We start from the raw sequence: 24,683 nt of genomic DNA, 5'->3' as shown, positions 1-24,683 counted from the left end.
GTTCCAATGAGCAGACGGAGGCTAAGATCAAATGGACGATCAATCGGAAAAAGAGGGATATACTAAAAAAAGCAAAGAAAGAGAGAAAAAGCCTCTCGCCGGCGACCTACGGAGGTGCGGTGAGGCCGCCAGCAAGAAAGCGGCGGCTGAGTTTTTGGGATTTTTAGAGAGGGCTTTCTTTTTAAGCGGTGAGTGTCAACGCAACGATATTAGCTCTGGAAATGATTGGATTGCCATCTATATTTGTGATATGAGTATTTTACTAAAAAATAGATCGTGCCAGCCGCCAAGTATGATACACAGTTTAATCTACAGAACATACAACAAAATCCTGTCTCTCTAAACAAAGATAAATAGAAGCTAGAGCTTCCAATAGATATTGCACTGGTGCAAAATGCCAGCAACAACAGCCCAGAACAGGATTTCTGCGAAGATGACATACAACAAAATGCCGACTTTTCTCGAATGCCAAACTCCGATAAAAACATGCTTTTGAATCCAATATACCTAAAACATCATCCACCAATAACACTCGATAATTAGTCTCCTTGTTTCTTCAGCTCAGCTTAAACCCTCATTGTCAGATAAGATCAATGGAAGAGTATAGATATCAGTATAGACCAGTAGGCTTTATATCGTAGTTGCAAATTCTTGTCCTACGTTTGTAACTTGTAAGTTGCAACTCGACAATCAAAACTCTAAGAACAACATAAGAGCAGCCTTTTTTATTTAATTGCCGCTGTTGACTTCTTGGTCAAATGAATATTACCACTAAATGATTTTGCTAGCTGAGCTTCCCGGCATGCTTATGAACAGCATGTTTTTAATATTTTCTGTAGTTACATAGAATAGAAGTGAAATGCGTACCAATGTGTTATGAGGGTCTTCATAGTACCACCCATTAATGAATCCTGCAAAAATGCCCTCAGCAGCCATAACATAGACGAGCATGGCATTCATTCCAATCCACTTAAGTGGCAGAAACAAGAATTTCACGTCAAAAATGTCAACCTGTCATGAAATATTATCAGCACTTGGTTTCCATTTCCAATGAAGCCAAAGACTCCCAATTCTTTGGATATGGATGATGAAGCGATAAATGACTCATGAAATTGTGAGCGCTTCTTTTTAGTGTGTAGTGGTTGTTCAATGCAATTCTCAACGCAATTTTCATGAGATTCATCTAGAAACAGCCTACATGTTGTTCACCACAGGGTAAGGGTAGGTACATGCCACCTCCCTTACACTTCCATTTACGACAACTGGCAGTTATATATTAGATCAGTAGACAATACGATAAACCATGCTGTGACCCTTATGAAGCTGATATAGTTCTGATATAAAAGCATACGGTGGAGTAAAAGAAGGAGAACATCAAAGCAGCTGCACCAGACGTTACACACACATAGCTGAACGAATATAGCTGCTTGTTCAAAGGGATAGCTGTTTCAAGAGACAAAGATAAACAAAGAGATCATGACAAACAAAGGTATCTTCCTAGCAAATGATACTGAACGTTGTGGTCTCACCATTTGTAAAATGAAGGATAATTCCAAAGATCAGTAGGGCAAGACCTAGTGAAACCCAATGCTTCAGCCTTCCAGCATGATCCTGCAATTGTTGAACGAGATTAGATTGCTAACTGGATTTGAAAATGAAACATTATACTCTGTACATGTTAAAATATACATTAAACTCGCACTGACAAACAACAAACCTTTATGTGAATAAGTACATGTCCATAATGCACTCCAACAATTGTTGAAAGAATGGCAGATATAGAACTGCATTGAAGGAACGAAACGATGCATCAAAAATCTTTTTTAAGCAACATATAACTTGAACAACAAAAAATTCAAGCTGATTGTATGTGCACATGTTTTTCTGTTTTTACTTTTCCGGTGGATAGGAGGAGCCACTCTTCAACCACCATGTATAACTGAAATGAAGTACAAACCTCAAAATCCCTTCAGGCTCAAATGGTGCATGACACCAAGATGGCGCATTTTCTAGGAGAGGCCCTTCATATGGAGAGTTTGCTGTGCAGGCCTGCAGTTCTTTCCAAGCATGACAAAAACGTCATCCCTGGAGTACATTCGATCACAACAATCTAACAGAAGCCACAACAGATACATAGGTTTTACATTTTTAACGTTGTAAGCACACGTGGTTTTGTGAAGAAGAGAAGTGGAGTTGTATTTTCATTTTTTCACCGAAGCCAATAATTGCAACATGTCAAATTATAGCTTACTCAACTAATGAACTGGCAGAATTTTCATCAACTAAGATCACAGTTTCACAAATGGCCCGTTCTCTTATTTGTTATGTCATTAATTATACACGGAGTGTGTGAAGGCTAACCACTCACCTTCGATCTCCTCCATGCTGGATGATGATATACGTGGTTAATACCAAGTACTTGTCTATCAACAAATCCAACAGCATTACACGGAGGATTTAGTTTTCCTCTAACGTCACATATCACCTGAGAGAAATCAATCATGCTGGTGTAAATTGTAGAAGCAAGGCAGTTGAACCTTTAGCGGTTATCATAGAATTTATGCAATTTAGTAAACACGGAAGTAGGAGATCAGGGTTCGGATTTGTAACTTGAACCTTGCCATAAACTACTCATACTCCTTAGAACTATTACACAAGACAATCATAACTAGCACAACATATGTAGGAAATGACTAACAGTGAAATGCTTCCCAAAATCAGGGCTCGACGGATCCTGAACATTGAATTGCCAATCTGGGACATACACTCCATAGAGTACTGATAAGTAAACAATGAGAACACATGCTCCAACAACCCTGCAAAATCAAGTGAAGAAGACACAAGAGAAGCTTCCTTCAGATAATCCCAAACAAAAAACCAAGAGTTAAATTTGAGAAACCGACCGATAATATGATTAAGAGCATTCAACAAACTATCAAACAGAACATGCTCACCATTGCCAAAAGTATAACTTAAATACGGAGAATCGTCCAAGTGATTGATTTCTAGATTGGCGATTTTTTGTCACGATCTCTAGCAATGATACAACCAGATAGGCAAGAGCAATTCGCTGAAAGCAGCCAAATTCGACACATCAAATTTTAATTTCTACGTCAATTTCAGTTTTGATGCACAAATGTGGGCTTATATCACCTGAAGAATTCCACACCATCTAACTCTTTTCATGTCGACTCCATAAGTCAGCTTGTCAGGAGCATGAGAGTACCCTCCTTAATATCAATGAGATTCCTACCATCAGTTCCAAACACTAAAAAACGGTTTTTAAAGGCTTGCTAGTGTTCTTTCCCAACAAACTTTTATCACTGATGTTAGCGCAAGAACTTTCATATTGTACACAAGTTATATTACAAGATTATATAACAAACAAAGGTGCAACACAGAAAGACACTGAGAATAAGGACCTACAGAAAAAACCACCTTACAACAAAAAAATAAAATTAATTGACAAATGCCTGCCTATAAAGTCACCTTGTAAGAGAATGCCCCAGAATAGAAGTTTGAGGGTCCTAAAGATCACTTTCCTGACGGCCACAAGACGGTTTGGGATCCTCTTGACACAATTACAAAAAATCAAACACACATGTTAATCATAAAGCCAGCAACCATTTTGTACCAGTACCAAGACCAAGGTAGTAGTACCAAGTCAGCAAAGTTGTCTAGTGGATTTGATAAACCCTCTTCGCAATGTAAGAAGATGCCTCAAATTATAAGAAAACCAAATCACATACTTGTTAAAAAAAATAAATGTATAATTCATTTTTCTGTAAAACTAATAATTTACTCCGTAATTGAAATACATTATTTCCATCTCAAATCGAGCCCAATTGTCTCATTATTCTCTGGTCCTATATTCTGGAATATGATAAAATAAAGCAAAAATAACTCGCTAAACTGAACGTTGTTCATTGTGAAGTAGCAAGTCTTTGATTTCTGGATCAATAGTCTCTAACTCTCTATATGTTGCTAACAGCCAGTAAGACTACATACGTTACCCCTTAGCCTACAATATAATATATGGTTGTAATTCAATTAGAATGTACATGCTACCATGCCTACCAATCCACTCAAAGAAGTAACACTCCACTGAAATGCCAAAGGTTTTGTCTTTATTACCACCATGTGGTAATACTTGACTCGTTATAAGATTTAAGCCGAGAGGTAATTCTAATCTTGTTTGAAGTGACATAAAACAAAAATGGAACCTTAAAAGCAAGAGGAATAGCCATGCCAACAATAAACAAGAAGAAGGGCATGACGAAATCAGCAAGATTGCATCCATTCCATGGTGCATGTGTAATCATAGGCCATTCTCCTCCAGCATCATCAACCAATATCATTAGCTGCCATTATTATAATACCATTACATAAAAATCCAACATTATTTATTATTAAACTAAACTTATAGACTTATAGTATTATTATGAAATGGACAATTAAGGTTAGAAAATTACAGCAACAGTGAAGCCTCTAAAAATGTCAAGAGAGTCAACTCGTTTCTTTTGGTTTTGATCATCATTTTGCTTCAACTCATCTTCATCAACAATCAAACTTTGATGCTGTGGCTCTTCTTCTTCTTCTTCTTCTTCTTCTTTAATGTCAGCCATTTTTAACTGCAACTTCTGTCTCTGTTTATTGTCCAACTGAAGGAGTTGGGTGCTGTCAGTCTCTTGTAAGTAGCAGTATTCAACTTTTGTTCTTGGGCAAGTTGGGAAGGACCTATCATCTTATTTTGGACTTTAGGAAATTGACAACTTGTCAATTTTTTTATCGTATGGATGTATACGCAAAATTCTCGTTTAAGACGGACATTATCCGTTTAAGCTATCACTTTTATAAATAAAAAAAAAAAAAAAAAATGCTTAAAGATTAGCAAAAAAATTTGTCTATATCTATATAAGTGACATGCATTTGACACGTTTTAATCTTAGTATAGATATTTAATCTTAAGAGACTTATTGGGATTGCATATGATAAGATTCATAAAGTATTTCCCTATTTTTAGTGGGGAAATTGGGTTATATTGTTTTACTAGTTTGGATGTCCGTGCGTTGCAACGGGGTAATTAACTTAGTTTAAAAAAATTGGTTATAAGGTCTTAATATTTACATCTTATGTCTAATCATTTATTTAGATATGATCAAAAGTCAAAACATCTTATTTAAGAGACGCAAAAGATGTTAGGTTGATACTAAGTTCCAAGGATGTCTCATATTTATAATCATAAGACCACTACATCTTATGTTAATCTTTCGATGTGGGACAATTCTATTATTTTTATATAATCCTACATTATTTTTCAATGTGAGACATATAACATACTAAGAAGTACACAATTTTATATATGTACAAATTATATGAAATCTATACGCTAATGATATCATTTTTACCACGAATCAAATTATGTTATTTTCATAATTTTCTTAATGATATTTTTTTGCCAAATGAAATGTAAAATTTTTTATATAAAAATTAGAAACATCACTTGAATATAATATAGGAAATAAATTTTATAATAATTAAAAGATTCTCGATTTTATTTTTTACATCAAAAAATATTATTTATAATACTTTCCTAAATTAATTTTTAAGATCACCCCACCTTATGATAATTTTCTGATTTGGGACAATTCAACTATTTATATGTAGTATATGTACCACACCTACATTATTTTTTAATGTGGGACAAATAACACATGAAAAAGTACACCATCTTTTTTGCACCTATTTCGATATCCAGCCCGATTTAATAATGAGAAAATATTATACTATCTATTTATATTCATACGTTTTTTTTTTTCATTTTTTGTCATAATAAAAATATGAACAAATGATATAATTTAAATTACATTTTTTTTCCTAACACGACTTTTAAGATGTAATTGAGGGAGCAATAGAATGTATAAACAAAGTTAAAGCGATTTTGATTAATGGTTAAAAATTATGATGTATTTTAGTTACTCAAATGTAATGAGGCATAATAATTACCTATATTTGAAAGTTAAAAAGATTTAATTCTACTATTTATCAAAGTAAAAAAGCTCATTATTGATTTGTTTGTGGATTTAATATCTTTTTATGTAACATTTGATTGTATTATAATTCATAAATTTTCTATTTTAGTGCAGAGATTATCATTATATGACACAAACAAATTTATGTATATTTAGCACACATTTTATTTTTTAATTATGACTTTGTCTTAAATAAAGTTATTATACTATCGATTGTCTTAAAATAAACATTATAATATTACTAATATAGTAATATATAATCGTTTTTATAAATATCTACGTGATTAATATTTGTATGGTATTGTTGTAACTAAGGTTTGCCGTTAATACAAACTCTTATAAGAACTCTCTAAGATAATTTTTAAGCGATTCAAAAGATTTTGGGTTGATACCCCTAAGTTATGACTCATATTTATAATCATGTGATACCTCACCTCATGATAATCTTCTAATGTGGGACAATTTAACTATTTATATGTAGTATATTTACCACACCTACATTATTTTTCAATGTGGGACAAACAATATACTTAGAAATACATCATCTTTTTCACACTTAATTCGACATCTAACCCAGTTTAATAATAATAAGCAAATACTATAGGAGTACTATTTATTAATATTTGTATATTACATTTTTTTTAACTTCTTATCGTAATTAAAATATGTGCAAATAATATGATACTATATTCTAATGTTAGCATTTATTTACCACGAATCTAATTATATAATTTTTCAAAAAAAAAAATTATGTTACTTTTTTGCTAAATGATATGTATAAGTTTTTATATAAAAATTATAAATACCACTTGGACATAATATAAAAAGTATATATATCATATCTTGGAGTTAATGATATAAACTCTTAAGAGCTCTCCAAGACAATGCTTAAGAGACTCAGAAGGTTTTGGGTTGGTATTTAGGTTCTAAGGATGCCTTCTATTTATAATCATATGATCACTCACCTTATGCTAAACTTTCGATGTGGGACAATTCTATTATTTATACGTAATATATTCACCACACCAACATATTTTTCAATGTGGGACAAATAACATACTTAGAAATACACCATCTTTTTCGCACATAACTCGACATCTAACCCAGGTTAATAATAATGAGCAAATATTATACTCCCTCGATTCAAGACCAAATACAACATTCCTTTTTTTACACTATTCATGAACGAATATAATCTTTACGATTCCTTGCAATATGTAAGACAAAATATGGTCATGTGGGATTTTATTTGATTCACCTATAAAGTACAATGAGAATATCAAACTTTAAAGTTTTTATAATGTAAACTTAAAGATATTTACGTTGTAATTTGTGTCTTGGCAAGTGTGTAAATGAAAATGTTGTATTTGGTCTTCAATGGAGGGAGTACTATTTATTAATATTCGCACTTTTTTTTATAATACTTTTTTGGCAAATGAGATGTATAAGTTTTTATATAAAGATTATAAGCATCACTTGAATATAATACATAATATAGAAAAAATATATATATATATCATATTGTGAAGATAATGATATAAACTCTTAAGAGATCTCCAAAACAATACTTAAGAGACTCAAAAGGTTTTTGGTTGGTATATAGGTTACAATGATGACTCCTATTTATAATCATAGGATCACCCATCTTATGTTAATCTTTCGATGTGGGACAATTATATAATTTATACGTATTATAATCACCACACTAACATTGTTTTTCAATGTGGGATATATAACATATTAAAAGAAGTACACTATCTTTAATACTCGTATGTGCAAATCATATGAAATCTATACTCTCATGAAAGCATTTTTTACCACGAATCTAATTATATTATTTTCATAATTTTTATAACAATATTTTTTTGCCAGATAAAATGTCAAAGTTTTTATATAAAAATTAGAAACTTCTCATGAATATAAAATAGGAAATATAGTATTATAATAATTAAAAGATTCTCTACTTTATTTTTTATGTGGAAATTATTATTTATGAAACTTTCCTAAATTAATTTTTGATGATGTGGACGCTCTAGAATCGCTCGAAAAAACTCTCTTTTATATATATATATATATAGAGAGAGAGAGATTGAATCATGTGAGGCACCCTTCTTAGGGTGAGGCGGCTGGACACCTTCTAAACCGTCAGATCTAATAACTATAGACGCATCAGATGCTGCCACGTGTCCCTATTTAATCATACACTCAAAGCAAATGCCAGCCAACAACTTCATTTACGACATTTTACTCTCTCTCTCTACTCTCTCTCTCTCTCCCTCTCTGTCTTTCACTCATTTACTCGCTTTACTCTCAACACTCAACAACTACCGTTTTTCGATTAACTTCGTTCATCATCGTCTGAATCACACGCAGTTCATCATCTGATATTTTGATCGCGATCGTCATCTTCATCATCATCTCTGTTCGGTCGTCCTTTTTCGGATCTAGGTATGTGATATTCTCGTTCGTATCACTATTTTTCTTCATTTTCGATCAATTATTGTAGATCTACTATTTTCAGACGCTTTTCAATCTACTATTTTTTTCGATAATGTATTACTAAATCATTTTCATTATAATGCAGGTTTTAATCATCCTCGAAGAATTATCCGATCAAGATCTAACGCAACAAAATCAATTTCGGAGCATTTTCGATCTACTATTTGTATGTCCTGTTCGCTCTCTTCAATACTTACTTCGTCAATTTTTGTTTATTAGGTTTTTCTCATTGTTCATTGCTTAATATGTTTCGTTTTTGTTAATATTGTGCTTTTTTGTTGTTGTTGTTGTGGTGCTCTGTTGATTCTGCAATGGTGACATAGTTCTGTGTTTGTGTATCATGAAACTTGGAGGTGATATTGTAAATATTGGTCTGATGTGTTGTTGTTAAACCTGAGTTAATTTTGTGAATTTTGGAGTCGTTTTTGTGAATCTGGTGGAATATTTTGTGAATCTGGTGGAATATTTTGTGAATCATTCTCATTATAATGCAGGAAGTTAAACCTGTGTTTGTGTATCATGAAACTTGGAGGTGATATTGTGAATATTGGACTGATGTGTCGTTGTTAAACCCGAGTTAATTTTGTGAATTTTGGAGTCGTTTTTGTGAATCTGGTGGAATATTTTGTGAATCTGGTGGAATATTTTGCGAATCATTCTCATTATAATGCAGGAAGTTAAACTCCGCCTCATGATTGTCATCTTTTTATGATGAGTTTATGTGAATGCTTGTCCAAGCATAGACCTTATCTTGCGAAACCTATAGACCACTTTGTCCATAGTTGGTCATTTGTAAAACTTCATCCAATGCTTTACCTTGTTTTGATATGGCTTTTAATCCTACTTATCTGGAATGTACTTATACGAAACATGACATTTTGTGTATGTGTATGAAATGTATTACTTATTATGTTTTAGTTATTTTCATTTATTTTTGTCTCAAACTGTTTTAGTTATTTATATGCCTAGGTCAATTGCTCCTGTCTGCGTATACGTTGCCAACTATGGACACTTGGTGTACGGGTCGGGTAGTCGATATCTTTGAAGAGGCGAGTTTGAGCTCATTACATGGATATGCTATCTTGCTTAGGACAGACTTGCTTGATCGTAGGACTATTATCGGTCATTTGAAATATAATTTAGTAGCTACATTCCCTATCACGCAAGGGTACACTTTTAAGTCTTACAAATGTGTTCTTAAGGTATTACTATGCTCAAACTCTGCCTCATCTGTACAATTCCTTGGGTTGTATTAAAACGGAATTTTAGGTTACCTTTCTTTCCATGTACTAGTAGAAAGAATATGTATCATAGATGAAGATGATAACGATGAAGATCGATCCCTACAAACAAGCCTTTCTCACGACCTATATTTTCTGCCATATCCCGGCATTTGTGTTGCTCATTTAGCCCGGCCTTCTAGTTGTGACGGTTTCCTGGCTAAATGAGCAACACCAAATGGTGGGATATGGCAGAACATATATGCCATGAGAAAGACTTGTTTTGGAGGGATCGATTATCTTCATCGTCCTCATCTTCATCTTTGATATATTTGCTTTCTTGTACATCTAAAGAAAGCTTGCCTACAATGCCCTTATAATACAACACAAGGAATTGTACAGAAGCAGGCTGAATATGAGGACAGTAATACCTTATGAACACAGTTGTAGGACTTAAAGTTGTACCCTTGCGTGATAGGGATGTAGCTACTAAATTATATTTCAAATGAACCTATTATGTTTAGTTGTCGGTCGGTGTACTTAGGTCTATCACCGTTAGTATTTAATCTTACTTTTGTATACTTGCTAAGGCACCCTTGTATAAATATGTAATCAGTAGTTTTCTATTTCGGATGTTGTATCAACATAATGTATGAATACTATGTTCTATTAATGAAGTTTATTTTCCTTTTATTTTGTCAATCCTCGAGCATCTATCTTTCATAATAACTTCGAATACAACTTTCATAATAATTTAGCTGGCATGCACTTGATGAGATTCTGTTGTCTCTCGATCTTTGTAATGTTGATTCATAATTACGTGAATCGTATACTTGATTTTGTGAATCTTGGAGTAGTTGTTGTGAAACCTAGATCTGCCATTGTGAAACTTATTCATTTAGTTACTAACCTACTATGCGTTCCTATTATTATTTTTAGTGAATTATGGAGTCTTGGTGCAAAGGGTGTGTCGTTAATGCTTTTGAAGAAGACGAATCGTCATTTCGTGCGACTTATGTCCTGTCAAAAAACAAAACGCAATCGGTTTGTCTTTTAAGGAAGCCGATTTGGCGAAGTTAAATTATCTTCCCCTCGCTATCACTCACAACATTCTGTTTTCAATATTCAAGGAGTTATGCATAATATATTTTCTAAACTTGATGCCTTTGAAGACAAGGCAAATATGGCTATTGTGTGTCGGAATTGGTCTCGATTATTTCTTATTCATCCCAATGCTCCCGGTGTAACCGCTGCATATTGGCTTTCTCTTGAAATCAACCATGTGGAGGGTATTCTAATTATTCATAGGGGTGCTAACCTAATATTCCAAACGTGCAAATGTTTGTTTGACCGATAATATGTCACTAAATTCATCCTTCATTTTCACCAATATAACCATCCAAGTGCCATGAACCTTCCAATGCTATTGATCGCGCTACAATTTATGAGAACTTACGTTCTTTACCTCCGAAAGGATGTCTCCGAACGAGCCACTCGCAATTGCTATTCTTTGTCAACTTATTACGCAATTGTATAGATGCATGTTCTATTGATTTACCTTCTATTATGGACCTATAGCCTACATTTGTATCCCTTTTCCTAAAATACTATCTTTGTAATTTTCGGCATTGAACTTGCTATCTTGTTTGCCGTGTTCTATTGTCGATAGTTTATAAATATAATGTATGACTACTATGTTTTATTAATGAAGTTTGCTTTGTGTTCTTTGTTTTTTGTGAATCCTTGCGTTCCCTATTGTTTCATAATAACTTCAAATGACAATTTCAATAATAACTTCAATAATAACTTCATGCCCCGTTGACATTTCCGCCCCCTCTTTCGTTAACTCCGTCCCCCAAAAAGGGTTCACCCGTCCCCTCCTAGGGTGTCTTTTGGTCTTGGCGTTGGTCGAATGACTATGTACAAGGGAAAGGGTTTAGGGTTTGGATTAGGCGGATCCGCGGTGGCGGATCCGCCTAACCCAACCCTAAACCCTTTCCCGTCCCGTTTTTTTTTTTTAGGACACCCCCCCTACTTGTAACCCCGTCTCCCAAAAAGGGTTCACCCGTCCCCTCCTAGGGTGTCTTTTGGTCTTGGCGTTGGTCGAATGACTATGTACAAGGGAAAGGGTTTAGGGTTGGATTAGGCGGATCCGCGGTGCGATCCGCCTAACCCAACCCTAAACCCTTTCCCAACCCGTTTAGGACACCCGGCCCCCTATTTGTTAACCCCGTCCCCAAAAAGGGTTCACCCGTCCCCTCCTAGGGTGTCTTTTGGTCTTGTCGTTGGTCGAATGACTATGTACAAGGGAAAGGGTTTAGGGTTGGATTAGGCGGATCCGCGGTGGCGATCCGCCTAATCCAACCCTAAACCCTTTCCCGTCCCGTTTTAGGACACCCGGCCCCTATTGTTAACCCCGTCCCCCAAAAAAGGGTTCACCCGTCCCCTCCTAGGGTGTCTTTTGGTCTTGGTGTTGGTCGAATAACTATGTACAAGGGAAAGGGTTTAGGGTGGGATTAGGCGGATCCGCGGTAGCGGATCCGCCTAACCCAACCCTAAACTCTTTCCCGTCCCGTTTTAGGACACCCGGCCCCCTACTGTTAACCCCGTCCCCCAAAAAGGGTTCACCCGTCGCCTCCTAGTGTGTCTTTTGGTCTTGTCGTTGGTCGAATGACTATGTACAAGGGAAAGGGTTTAGGGTTGGATTAGGCGGATCCGCAGTAGCGGATCCGCCTAATCCAATCCTAAACCCTTTCCCGTCCCGTTTAGGACACCGGGCCCCTACTTGTAACCCCGTCCCCCAAAAAAAGGGTTCACCCGTCCCCTCCTAGGGTGTCTTTTGGTCTTGTCGTTGGTCGAATGACTATGTACAAGGGAAAGGGTTTAGGGTTGGATTAGGCGGATCCGCGGTAGCGGATCCGCCTAATCCAACCCTAAACCCTTTCCCGTCCCGTTTTAGGACACCCGGCCCCTACTGTTAACCCCGTCCCCCAAAAAAGGGTTCACCCGTCCCCTCCTAGGGTGTCTTGTGGTCTTGGCGTTGGATCAAGAACAGTTTCAGACTATAAATCATATAGTTTATTTTTGAATCCTATAGCTTATTTTGTGAGACTGGGGTTTTATTTTGAGCATCTCAGGTCTTATCCCTGGATTCAGACTATATAAATTTTATGCCTTATTTTGTGAATCATATAGGTTAATTTGTGAAACTGGGGAGTTATTTTGTGAATCTGAGGTCTTATCCTCACATTCAGACTATATAAATCTTATGTCTTATTGAAAAGAATCCTTGAGGTTATTTCGTGAAACTGGAGAGTTATTTTGTGAATCTCAGGTCCTATCCCCCCCCCCCAAAATAGACTATATAAATATTAGTTCTTATTTTTGTGTATCCTTTCAGCTTATTTTGTGACGCTAAAGATGATTATTGTGAAACAAAGCTACAAGATGAAGCGACCATCACAAAGCGGTTGTTGAGCAAGCCGCCGCTCCTCCACCAAAGAAAAAAAAGAGGGGTGCGTACGGAGGGACTCGCCTACGGTGAGGACTCGAATGTCGCCAAAAGGGTTGTACAACTTTCTGAAAGATACGAAAAATCCACCGAGTGATCAACAGATTCAAGCTATAAAAGACATGGGCTTTGGCGGTCATTAATGATTGAAACAGACAAGGTTCCCGGGGACCTTGCTTATTGGCTAGTGTCAAATTACAACCCAAAGAAAGGGATGGTTATTTGACAAAAAACTCCCTGTATTAGAGGAGGACATCCATCTTTGCATGAGCATTCCAATGGGTTCAAGACCCGTGAGGAAGCGTCACATGTGGATAAGTGTCCGGCTTATTTAGCTACGTTGGAAAACTTCCGAAAGCAATATCCACACAAATATATCGATGATCACCACGTCTTGAACAAATTATCCATGCAGAAAGATGGTGGAGATGACTTTAAACGAAATTTCATCGTTTACATATTCTCGTCTCTGTTGGGTGGTGTGCAAGGGAATCGCGCAAGTTTGAGGATTTTAAAAAGTTTAGGTGATACTTCACTCGATTCCGAATTCAATTGGTGCAATTTCATCAAACAGTTGGTGACCAAGTTGAGTCTTGGCAAAAGGAGGAGTGGAGAGATGTCAAACGCTTGAAAGGAGATAATTTTTTTGGTGGACCCATTATGGTGCTCGTGTACATTTACTTGGACCGTTTCGTCTACAAATCAAGATTGGTCGTAAGAAAGTTTCCAACTTGTTGTAATTGGACGAAAGAAAAAATTGCAAAAAGAATTAAACAGAGTTAAAGGCAAAAAAGGTTTCGGTCAAGGTTCTGTGGAGCCTCCCCTTGTCATGAGCTACCACACACTCGCACCCGCACCTCAACCACCGGTCACAAAGCTTGAGCATGTTCAGTTCAAATCAACCATCCAATACCACGAAGAAGGCAAACCAGATATAGGGTCTGATATTCCACATTGCGGTGACAAGGAAACTGATGGCCTTAGTGACAGTAAGTGTGAGATTGTTCACAAACTTGCTGAAGCCGCAAAGGTAGCGGCTGCAGCTTTCGCTAGCTACAGATCTCTTGCTATTCAAGCTACGATCAAGCTACCTTCCTCGGCGGTCTCTACTATGGTGGCAGCCGTTAATGGTATTGCGGACGGGTATATTTCATCCCAACAGGATGAGTTTGATGAGAATGTTGGGGATGAAGAAAATGCCGATGGGAATAAGGAGGAAAATATAGAGATGGGTAATAATGAGGATGCTAATAAGGATGAGGACGGTGAACTGAATTTGGACAACGTGGTCAATAATATCGCTGGAAACACGTTATCCATTTCAAATAATGTTGTGGAGAATGATCACGTTGTTAATGACGATGTGGACAGGATGGGTGGATGGTCCGACGCTGATTTACGTGCGGCATTGGAAATTATGGATGACACTTTTGTACCGATTCGTGCACCAGATCCCAAAGTGACAAGCAAACCCATTCGGAAACGTCGTAAACCAAGATTGCCAACCCCATCGATTGCCCACGGTGGAGGTGCTAGCGACGACGATCATTTTTTGTCTTCTCAAGAAGACAGATCTATTGATCCTCGGTCCACCAACACCAACACCAGTTGTCGAACTAGCCGAAACCCCAATTGTTATTGATTTACCTGATACTCCAATGATTCCAATCGTCCGTCCACCATCTCCGAAACGTGTGTGGAAGAAGAATCGAGCAATTGCCTGAAAAACCATTGGTCACTCACCTGTACATTCGTCGTCGTCATGGAAACCGTTTGTCAGGTGATGAAACCACCGGTCCGTGCCAGAAAGCATTAGAAGAGGGACCAGGTGAGGAAAGCATACAAGGTGAGGAAAGAATAGATCAGTGTCAGAGGGAAGAGGATGAGGGAACCAGATTTCCTACATTATCGGTACCATCAGTTTCTGATCATGTTGATGTCAATAATGTTGATGTCAATAATGTTGATGTCAATACTCCTGCTATTGTGCGTCTTAGAAGAGAGATAATTCCAGCTGCTGCCTATCGATCTCCGTATCTCCAAAGAAACATCGGTGTTATTCTCGCTTTTTAATAGGGAGGAGAAAATACTTGTTGGATTTCGGGCTTTGCTCAACAAAAGAGAGAACAAAGGTATTTGACTATGACCTTGTTTTGTAAATCTCAGGTCTCATTTTGTGAATCGGACAATTTATAAATCGTAGGGCTTATATTGTGAATCCAATAGACTTTTTTTGCGAATTTGACGGCTTGTTTTGCGAATCTGATTGTTTTGATTGTTGCGTGCAGTGATATTCTTTTTCAAAGTAACACTGAGAGATTGACAAGGAGCATGTTGAGGACTATACCTGAAGGTGATCGAGTATGTTCTCAAGTCAGTAAATATTTGGTGTGAGATCCTAAACAAGAATGAGAAGTTGAAATCACCGGATTCTCCTGTTCGTTTATTTGTTCCATACTCCAATGACGGTGTTAGTTCCCCCCGGGTTGTCTGGAAAATATTGATGTTTCTTCAGTTCAATTAGTAAGTTTTGGTTTGGTGTTATTATGTTTTGTGAAACCAATTTTCATCTTTATGTTCTTCTTTTCATTTCATTTTGTCTTGTTTTCAGATTTGCACTCCAATCATGTCTACATCATGCCCACCGTTCTTCTTTTGTTTCGACCTTCGATGGAATAAATTGACAGTCATACACCCTATGAATGGAGTAGATGTTAACTATTCTGATTATGTGCAACCTACGGTGCGTCTTTTCCTCAATTTCTGGTTATGCAAAGTCAATTCAATTCACGATCAAAGTGTTTGACAAGCATGTAACACATCCACATAATTAAGTGCTAATTTAGGTTGTGTCTGTGCAGAAAGACAGGCTCATTAATTGGGTTTCACCAAGATTCGCAGCAGTGGCTGACATGATGCCTGAGTTGTTTATCCCTCCTTCAATTTTGAAGTCTGGTGAAATGGATACCGGCGTCTATTTGTTTCACCTGTTGGAGCATTACAAAGGGAACAAAACTGATCGTCCTTTAATTATAACTTCAAAGATACCTTTACTTAACCTTGTGAACTCGAGAGTTAGATTTGTCGGACACAGGAGTTAATTTCCTGAAACACAGGGGCCGCTTACGTGAACTTTGGAATAATTATAAGGACTTTTTGTTTTGCATTTATAGGTAAGTCAATCAAACGCTATGCATTGAAGTTATGCCTTTGAATTATGACCTCCGGTGACAACATGTTGAAAGCTACTGTCGAACGAAGTGCAGAAGAGTGGAATTGTGTGCCTATGTATGACCCATTCCCTTATTAATCATGTTTTGTGAATCTTAGATGTTATTATTGGTTTTATCTGTTGTTCTTAATTTCTGAATCGTGGGTCTTATTATGTGAATCAAAGATCTTGATTTGTGAATCACATATCTTAAGTCGTCTTATTAATATTTGTCGGGGGCTACCGCGTCTACCTTATTCTGAAGACGACCTTGTGAAGTTTATTTGGCACCGCAGAGGAAGAGATGTCACACAGTAAGTATTTTTTCCCCTTTACTTTTATTTTTTTGTGCTTTTCCCTTGCCCCTTTACTTTAATTTTTATTTTTATTTTGGATAATTCTAGTAATGTTTCTTAATGTGCCTTACTACAAATGAGGCTATGGTGTGTACTGAGTGGATGGAAGTCACACGAGCGGCTTTATCTACGCTTAGACCGCGTCAGTGGGTTATGGATCAAGTAAGTAGACTACTATCAGCGTTCATTTCATTGTATTATCTGTAATCTTTTGTTTCATTCCTAATATTGTTTTTTTAGGTGATTGATATGTTTGGGATTAAGACGACACTTCATCGACCAGATCTTCTGTACTTGCCATCGACTGTCATCGTGGTTAGCTTTGAACTTGTTTTAATATTCAAGTATCTTGATTATCCCAAATTGATATGGTTTCTAAAATCACCTTTTGTGGTATGTAGAACTGTACAAAGAAGAAAAACCCTTGTATTTGGAATCAATACATCAGTGGGACATACAAACCGGTGAATGGTGCCACAATCCGAAAGGTCTGGTCCCTCCACAATATTTTTTTTTTTTTTTTTTTTTTTGTGGCGGACATGTAGGGCTGTAAATTGGAGACTAATCTTTATTATATCAGGTTTTTATACCGCTGATCAAAGACAAACATTGGTGGGCTTGTATATGCGATATGGAGAGTAAAACGAATTACATCCTCAACTCAAGCAACAGCGTACAGTCTTATGATGTACATAATACAACCATAGACACGGTATTAATTATTTGCCTAATCTAACCCTTGACAGTTTGTGAATCGTAGTATATAAAACATTTTTAGTGTACAATCGCATTAACTCGAAACATTTTCAGGTGGCCAAATTATCTCCTATTTTGGCAAGGAGTTCCCCGTCATATTATCCCATGCGGTTTCTGCACTCTCACAGGGTTATAACTCTCAAAGTTCCTCAACAATCAAATAAGTAAGTTATTCCCTAATGTGTCCGCTTTACGGAAATTAAATATTGTTTACTAAACAGTTGAACACTATACTACATTCAGTTTTGATTGTGGAGCTCACGTGTTGAGGTATTTGAGTATGTTGGACTGTGAGCTCGGTGATTGGCAGAATCCAGACAATTATCAGGTAAGAAACAAGTTGAACAGTATACGTACATGAAATCTGTATTTGAAACTGTGTTGTTCATTAATTTCATCTATAATTTCTTACAATTGCAGAGAATGCCAGATTTTCGAAAGTCTGTAATGATGCAACTACTTTCATGGGATGCAAATACTAGAACGGCACATCCGGTTCTTTAATAACTTTTGCATATCAAATCCCCATTCATTCATAGTATCCGCGATATTTTGAATAGTAGCGAGCCATGCTTGTCCGTGTATATATTTTGAAATATTTTATGTGTTTTCTGATATAGGAGTATAAGTAGCAAGATGTGCTTGTCTATGGTGGTGATATGATGTGAAGCAGGGAGATCGTTCTTCAGTGTATGCTTCTCTGGTTGGGAATTTATTCTTCATGATTGTCTTTGTGAGCGTGTAGTAGAAACGGGGCAGCATTTATTCTTTTGCTGTGAGTTTTGGGTGTTATGCAGTGTATACTTACTTATCTCTGGTTGGTTCGTCGGAGGCATTTGTCCCTTATGCGTTGGATTTAACTTGTGGTGGATACAATCAAGTATTATGTTAGTATAGTATTAGATGGTATATGCAGGATCTATCAAGTATTCTAGTGAATATGTTATTAGTCATTTAGTTGGGTGCTAATCTGCTTATTTAGTAGATCTCCTTTTGTAATAGTTGATTTTAATCAATGGAATTGATTAGTCGCTTGAATTTGTGAAATTTGACGTGGATGATTTATAAAGCGTCTGATTCGCAAAATTAGACCTGAGATTCACAAAAGAATGTCTGAGATTCAAAAAAAAAAAAAAAGACGATATTCACAAAAAGATGGATTCACAAAACAAGTCGACAAAATGAGACCTGAGATTTACAAAAGAATGTCTGAGATTCAAAAAAAAGACGATATTCACAAAAGATGGATTCACAAAACAAGTCGATTCACAATATTAGACCTCGGATTTATATATTGTCATTCACACGGTAAGATTCATGAAATAATATTTAAATTGTGTCATTCACAAAATAAGACCGTTTAGCCAGTGACTTGACGTTCCTTTCTAATAAGATTACGAATCTTCCTAATAATCGCGAAAATTAGACCCAGGATTCACAAATTAATACCAACAACTAAGATTTCCAGGTCTTTTGTACATATTAAGATTTAAGATTCATAAAACAACCTCTTACATTCACAAAAGAACCTCTCAGATTCACAAAAATAAGATAAACAAATAAGATGTCCATATTTTTGGAAACCAATAATATGTTGCCAAACTAAAAGACTGCTCCTTTCAAAATTGTCAGTGTCTTCTTCAATCATCATATCTATTTCTCAAGGCTTAAGAAGACTCTTTCCTTCATTCTTCATCCTCATCCCCTTCCTCTTCTACTTCTTCGTCCGCTAGCTCTCCCTACGTAAAAGACAGCTGGAATTAGAAAGATGTTTACAAACATTAGATGTACAATAATAAAAGTGAGGATCATGCAAAATTGGGTGACACGACGTGAATCACATTCATATAAGCCAACTGTTGTCATTTATGTTACAAAGTGAGGAATTATATCAGGTTACTACATACAATCAGTCTCATTCCTGTGATTCACAAATAAAGATATGTGATTCACATAACAAGACCCAGGATTCACAAATTAAGACCTGTGATTCACAAAGCAACCTCTGGGATTCTCAAAATAAGATAAACAGATAAATAAAATACTTGATTAATATCAGATGTAGTTGCGTAGATGAATACAAACCTGATTCACTGGAGGAAGGTCTGCAAAATCATATGGACAATTCCTTTTGTCGTGGTTGCCCTTGCGCTTACAGTTAGCACACAACCTTTTTGCTTTTTCCGCCTTCTTGATTGCCTTATTTTTCTTGCTCACCAACCGTTTACCACAGCCTTTGTTCCTAGACACATTAGGCGGTAAGATGTTGGTTTCTTCCGAACCTTGCAGCCCAAAGAGAAGCTCAATCTGTTGTTGTTTTGTCAACGGTTGAGTATTTCCCTCTAGTTTTGTCCTGAATTCCTTGATTAACTTGGCAAACTCTCTCACATCCGACTCTTCTTTCCTTTTGAGCATACCAACAGCTTAATCAATCTCGGACCACACCACGACATTCCAATCTGTTTTGTACTGGTATTGTTGTATTTCTCTAACAGATTCCCATTCCAATCATAAACGTCACTTTTGAGTGCATTCTTGCTCCAACTTTGCAAAATACATTTATCAGGTATGTCCTTCCCGAACAAACCCAAATGATGTGACTGCATAAAATACCTCTCCTTTCAAACAGTTTACATGTGCACCTTACATCATTCGTGCTTCTACTGCACTCAACTGCAAATTTTAGTCCTTTCTTTGCATCCTCAACTAACGACACTTCAAAGTTCGTCACAGATCTCAAGCGGAGTGTATCCAACCAAACTGCAGGTATTTATTGAAAGCTTCACCTGGTTTTGGAACTCATAGAACATCGCATGGGTATAGCTTCTCACCGCTTGTGTCTCCCATTTTGACCCATACAAAGTGTTTCGGGATTGAATTCGCATTCTCCTCTTCACGGAGCTTCAGCAAGTGCATTTGGTGGTCAGTGGCGCTTTCATAGCGCACCAAGAACTCAGTTAATGTCCCGTATTTGTTTTCAAACCGCTTAAAGAAACTATTAGCACTCTCTGACCTTTGTGTAGTTCGTAGCAAACCGCCCATTGGCACATTTCGAAATAAGCGGGTATCCATGTGTGTCTATCGAAACTTCCCATTTAACTACGTATTGTCTTCCAAGGAGAAATCGTTCATGACTTTAAGCCACTTCTCTTCAAATTCCCCGGGCTCCAGGTCATCGTCCCATACAACACCGTTCAGACGGGTTAAAAAGTCGGTATCTCTACAAATTTTACTCCCAACCTTGTCGGTTATTTTCTTCATGATGTGCCACATGCAAAACCGATGTTTATTGTTTTGAACTTAGCTGCAATGAATAAAATCAAATTATCGACCGTTACCATCATTTTATAATAACTAAATTCACGCAGTTTCACATAACAAAGTCATACGATGCACTATTATGTAAATCTCAAGTCTTATCCTCAGATTCGGACTATACATCATATAGCTTATTTTGTGAATCCTATAGCTTATTTTGTAAATCTGGGGGGTTATTTTGTGAATCTCATGTCTTAACCTCGGATTCAGACTATATAAATTTTGTGCCTTATTCGCGATATAAGTACGTGAAACATATTTTTACCCCAGTTTCACAAATTCATGATCTAGTTTCGCATAATAAGCACTACGATTCACATAAACAAAAAACCAATCAAATTATTACAACCATCATATTTTCCAGTGCCAACTAGAATCAACAAAACAAATGTAGGATTCACAATTTAATATGAAGTTTCACAAGTTAATAGGTACGATTTGCAAATTTCAAAACATACCGAACTCGCTTTAATTATTCCCGGGTCTTCGTCGGTGATTATGTAGTTAGGCTCTTTCCCACCCATAGTCGCTTGCGAAATCGGTCAAATACCCACATGAATGACTCATCGTTTTCATGTTCTATAAGCGCACATGCAAATGTGATTGACCTTTTATGATGGTCAATGCCCGTGAAAGGCGTGAACGTCATGTTGTACTTGTTTGTACCATAAGTTGGGTCGTATGAAACTCCATCCCCAAACAGAGCATACGCTCTTTGCATGTCACAATTCGTCCCGTAAAATCCTTGTCAATGCATTCTTGGAATCTTTTTCATAAACAAAGTGGAGCCCTTGTGTTTCAGCTAGGGTGTCTAAGCGTGATTTGAACATTTCCCCATCATGACTGTTCATTAGACACTTCATTTCCCTCGAAAATTTTTGAATTGCTTGATCATTTGCCCCGACATTTTGAAAACCACCCAATTGTTGAGTGCATAGTTGGTGTGTTAAGCTAGGACCAACATTTGCTTTTGAATTGCTGACAATCATTTGCATATGAAATTCATTGATATTTTCAGCAAGTTTCTCAAATTCCTTATTTTTCACAACATCAAGCGGGTGATTGTGACCCTCAATAAACACGTCAACCATGTACTTGTTCTCATGGAACTTGAACTTTATCATTCTTTGGACAGCCCCACCTTCTAATCTTTGTTATTCTTGTGGTTGACCCTTTGTTGGAACTCTCTGCCTCTCCTCCACCTTTTTTCACCCTACGTTTAGCAATTGGTTTGTTCGGTTTGCTCTTTGTACTACCTATTTCTCGTTATTTCGATGCAACGGATTCATCCGCCTTTTCTCGCAACACCGCTTAGGGCAGGTCGTCTTTTCTTCTTATTACAAATTTTTCCCGATTGCAAACCATGCACTTTGTTCTGATAATATCATCACGAAACCTTTTGCTTGAAGATTTCCTTGATTTAAACCCACAAGCAACGGCGACGTTTCATAAAACAAAGATCGGCGAGTCTAAGTCAATAAATGTTTTCCCAATCGCTGGTGTAAACTTTTCATCAATCCTATTTATCCATTGTTGGCCGCCACTCGGTGTGTAAGTTATAAGAGTAGTAGGTGTGGAAATAGTTGGTACTTGTAGGGCTTGTTAACACAAGAGAGGTAGAAGCTTCACCGCAATTAACATTGGAATCAACAACTGAAAATTGTAGATTCACAAAATAAGCCAAAAGTGCAAGATAGGAGATTAACAAATAAAGTTCCACAATATTAGCATATAAGGTTCATAATCTATGCCACAAACCAAGTTTCAGGATCTTATAGTCTATATTTCAATAGATAACCTACTAGATTCAAATAATTAGCTCTTATATTTACAAAATAAGCACTCTGATTCACAAAATAGACAATGTTAAACAATCTCTGCCACAAACCAAGCTTCATAATCTTATAGTCTATATTCACTAAATAACCTATCAAATTCACATAATTAGCTCTTATATTCACAAAATAAGCTATCTGATTCACAAAATAAGGAAAATAGCAAAACAATCTCAAAAAAATAACATCTCAAATTCATAAAAGATTGATGTTTCTTCGGTTCAATTAGTAAGTTTTGCCAAAAAGAGCAACATAGGAGATTCACAAATCAAGTTTCACAATATTAGCATCTAAGTTCCTCTGTCACAAACCAAGTTTCGGGATATTAGTCTATATTTTTCAAAATAACCTCTCAGATGCACAAAATTAGCTCCTAGATTCGCAAATAAACTTCTCAGATTCACAAAACCAGACAAAAATAACGTCTCAAATTCATAAAATAGGGACAAAACAGAATACCTGTTGCACTAGCACTCTTATCAGGAGTCGCTGTAGTATCAGGAGTTAGACCTGCAACATCAGCAGGAACACTATAATAAGTAGGACGAAATTGATAAATTTTGATCAAATTCAGGATATTATAGCATACATTCACGAAATAACTTCTCAGATTTACAAAATTCACTCTTAGATTCACAAAATAACCTCACATATTCACAAAATCAGGATAAAAGCGAAAAAAAGGAGATTACCTGTTTCAACAAAGAATATTATCACCGATTCTTTGTAATGTCTGTAATCTCCATTGAAATTGAAGCTGCAACGTCAATTTGAGCCTTATTAGCTCTTATATTAACAAATACAGTTTCACGATAATAATGTTTCAAATTAACAAAATAGTAGGAACACCATAATAAGTATGACATCGACAACCATAGATAAGAAAGCATGCAATATTACTGATACAAGACAATTAAAGCATTCAATGGTGCGGACTTGTGCAAACTTTTTAGAATTTGTCATCTTATTTAGTTTTAATCTTACCCAGGTTGTATATATTAGTTATTTAAGTTTCACAAAATAACCTTCTAGTTTCACAAACTAGGGTCTCTGATTCACACAATAAGAAATAAATAAATTGCATCGATAACGTTTAACAACAGAGATTCAGAAAATAAGGCCCAAGATTCACTAACTATAGGCTGAGATTCACCAAATAAAATCCGAGATTCACTAAATAAAGTATCAGATTATTAGTTCAAATAATTAAAAAAAAATAATTGGTGAAGATTATGAATTCACAAACTAGGGTCTCTGATTCACACAATAAGAAATAAATAAATTGCATCAGTAACGTTTAACAACAGAGATTCAGAAAATAAGGCCCAAGATTCACTAACTATAGGCTGAGATTCACCAAATAAAATCCGAGATTCACTAAATAAAGTATCAGATTATTAGTTCAAATAATTAAAAAAAAAAATTGGTGAAGATTATGAATTCACTTTTAAGAAAAGGTCAGGTTGTATGTATCTAGATATTTTGTTGATTTGTTAATAACAGTTCCATTCCCAAGAAAAGGACATTGAACAATCAAGCATTCAATCAAAAATTTAATATATGGGTAATGTGAACAGAGCACTTGTTGATTGTGCCAAATACAAGGCCTATAAATATCTAATTTACAAACATAATAGTATATACCAATAACCTATCTTCTCTCTTCTCAGAAAACATTTCAAAAATCCCTATTCCACACAATGTCTCATTTATTTGTATTTCCCTATACTTGTGTTTTGGCAAATGTTCCAGGTTATATGAATCAAAAAGGGAAGTATGTTTGTCCTGACCTCTCTAAATTGGCAGATTGTTTAATGAGCCAAGGTTATGAGATAGAGTCTTTGGTGCCTGTTATCTGCAGGCGGACTTGTCATTTTATGGGATTAGTACTAATTCAATTTGGCACAAATGACAATGGCTGCAAACAGGCTTTTAAGTTGCAGGA

At 36.1% G+C, this 24,683-nt stretch overlaps 2 protein-coding genes and 1 long non-coding RNA gene across 3 annotated transcripts; 2 read left to right on the top strand and 1 right to left on the bottom strand.

The window, feature by feature from the left end:
* Positions 1-242: 242 nt before the first annotated feature.
* LOC141599883 (uncharacterized) lies at positions 243-4,759 on the bottom strand. The gene is made up of 13 exons (XM_074420014.1): positions 4,473-4,759; positions 4,224-4,361; positions 3,490-3,571; positions 3,154-3,230; positions 2,955-3,070; positions 2,699-2,816; positions 2,369-2,485; positions 1,958-2,049; positions 1,718-1,784; positions 1,530-1,611; positions 1,352-1,443; positions 868-1,011; positions 243-507 (listed from the first exon to the last, which is right to left on the bottom strand). Exons 1-13 carry the CDS (start codon positions 4,623-4,625, stop codon positions 361-363), a joined length of 1,425 nt encoding a protein of 474 aa, XP_074276115.1. The 5' UTR covers positions 4,626-4,759; the 3' UTR covers positions 243-360.
* Positions 4,760-15,740: 10,981 nt separating this feature from the next.
* LOC141602733 (uncharacterized) lies at positions 15,741-16,265 on the top strand. The gene is made up of 3 exons (XR_012524644.1): positions 15,741-15,785; positions 15,874-16,005; positions 16,124-16,265. It is a non-coding gene; the product is annotated as an uncharacterized LOC141602733 (long non-coding RNA).
* A 646-nt stretch (positions 16,266-16,911) lies between these two features.
* LOC141602732 (uncharacterized) lies at positions 16,912-18,632 on the top strand. Its single transcript, XM_074422852.1, has 8 exons — positions 16,912-16,991; positions 17,070-17,144; positions 17,231-17,317; positions 17,410-17,541; positions 17,640-17,749; positions 17,829-17,913; positions 18,006-18,071; positions 18,206-18,632. The coding sequence occupies exons 1-8, from the start codon at positions 16,914-16,916 to the stop codon at positions 18,215-18,217; spliced, it is 645 nt and encodes a 214-aa protein (XP_074278953.1). The 5' UTR covers positions 16,912-16,913; the 3' UTR covers positions 18,218-18,632.
* The last annotated feature ends 6,051 nt before the right edge of the window (positions 18,633-24,683 follow it).

This window comes from Silene latifolia, chromosome 9, assembly GCF_048544455.1.
Source record: "Silene latifolia isolate original U9 population chromosome 9, ASM4854445v1, whole genome shotgun sequence".
Classification (NCBI taxonomy): Eukaryota; Viridiplantae; Streptophyta; class Magnoliopsida; order Caryophyllales; family Caryophyllaceae; genus Silene; species Silene latifolia.
Note: the sequence above shows the minus strand (reverse complement) of the source record. Positions and strands in the feature narration are given on the sequence as shown.

Bases quoted from the DNA above. Each gene is read 5' to 3' on its own strand.
- LOC141599883 (XM_074420014.1), bottom strand. From the start codon at position 4,625: ATGGCTGACATTAAAGAAGAAGAAGAAGAAGAAGAAGAAGAGCCACAG. The intron at 2,486-2,698 runs GTTAGTCATTTC...GATTTCTCTCAG, and splicing joins ATTTTGGGAAGCATTTCACT to GTGATATGTGACGTTAGAGG. The intron at 1,612-1,717 runs GTTTGTTGTTTG...CAACAATTGCAG, and splicing joins ATGTACTTATTCACATAAAG to GATCATGCTGGAAGGCTGAA.
- LOC141602732 (XM_074422852.1), top strand. From the start codon at position 16,914: ATGGTGTGTACTGAGTGGATGGAAGTCACACGAGCGGCTTTATCTACG. The intron at 17,145-17,230 runs GTTAGCTTTGAA...TGTGGTATGTAG, and splicing joins TGCCATCGACTGTCATCGTG to AACTGTACAAAGAAGAAAAA. The intron at 17,542-17,639 runs GTATTAATTATT...AAACATTTTCAG, and splicing joins ATAATACAACCATAGACACG to GTGGCCAAATTATCTCCTAT.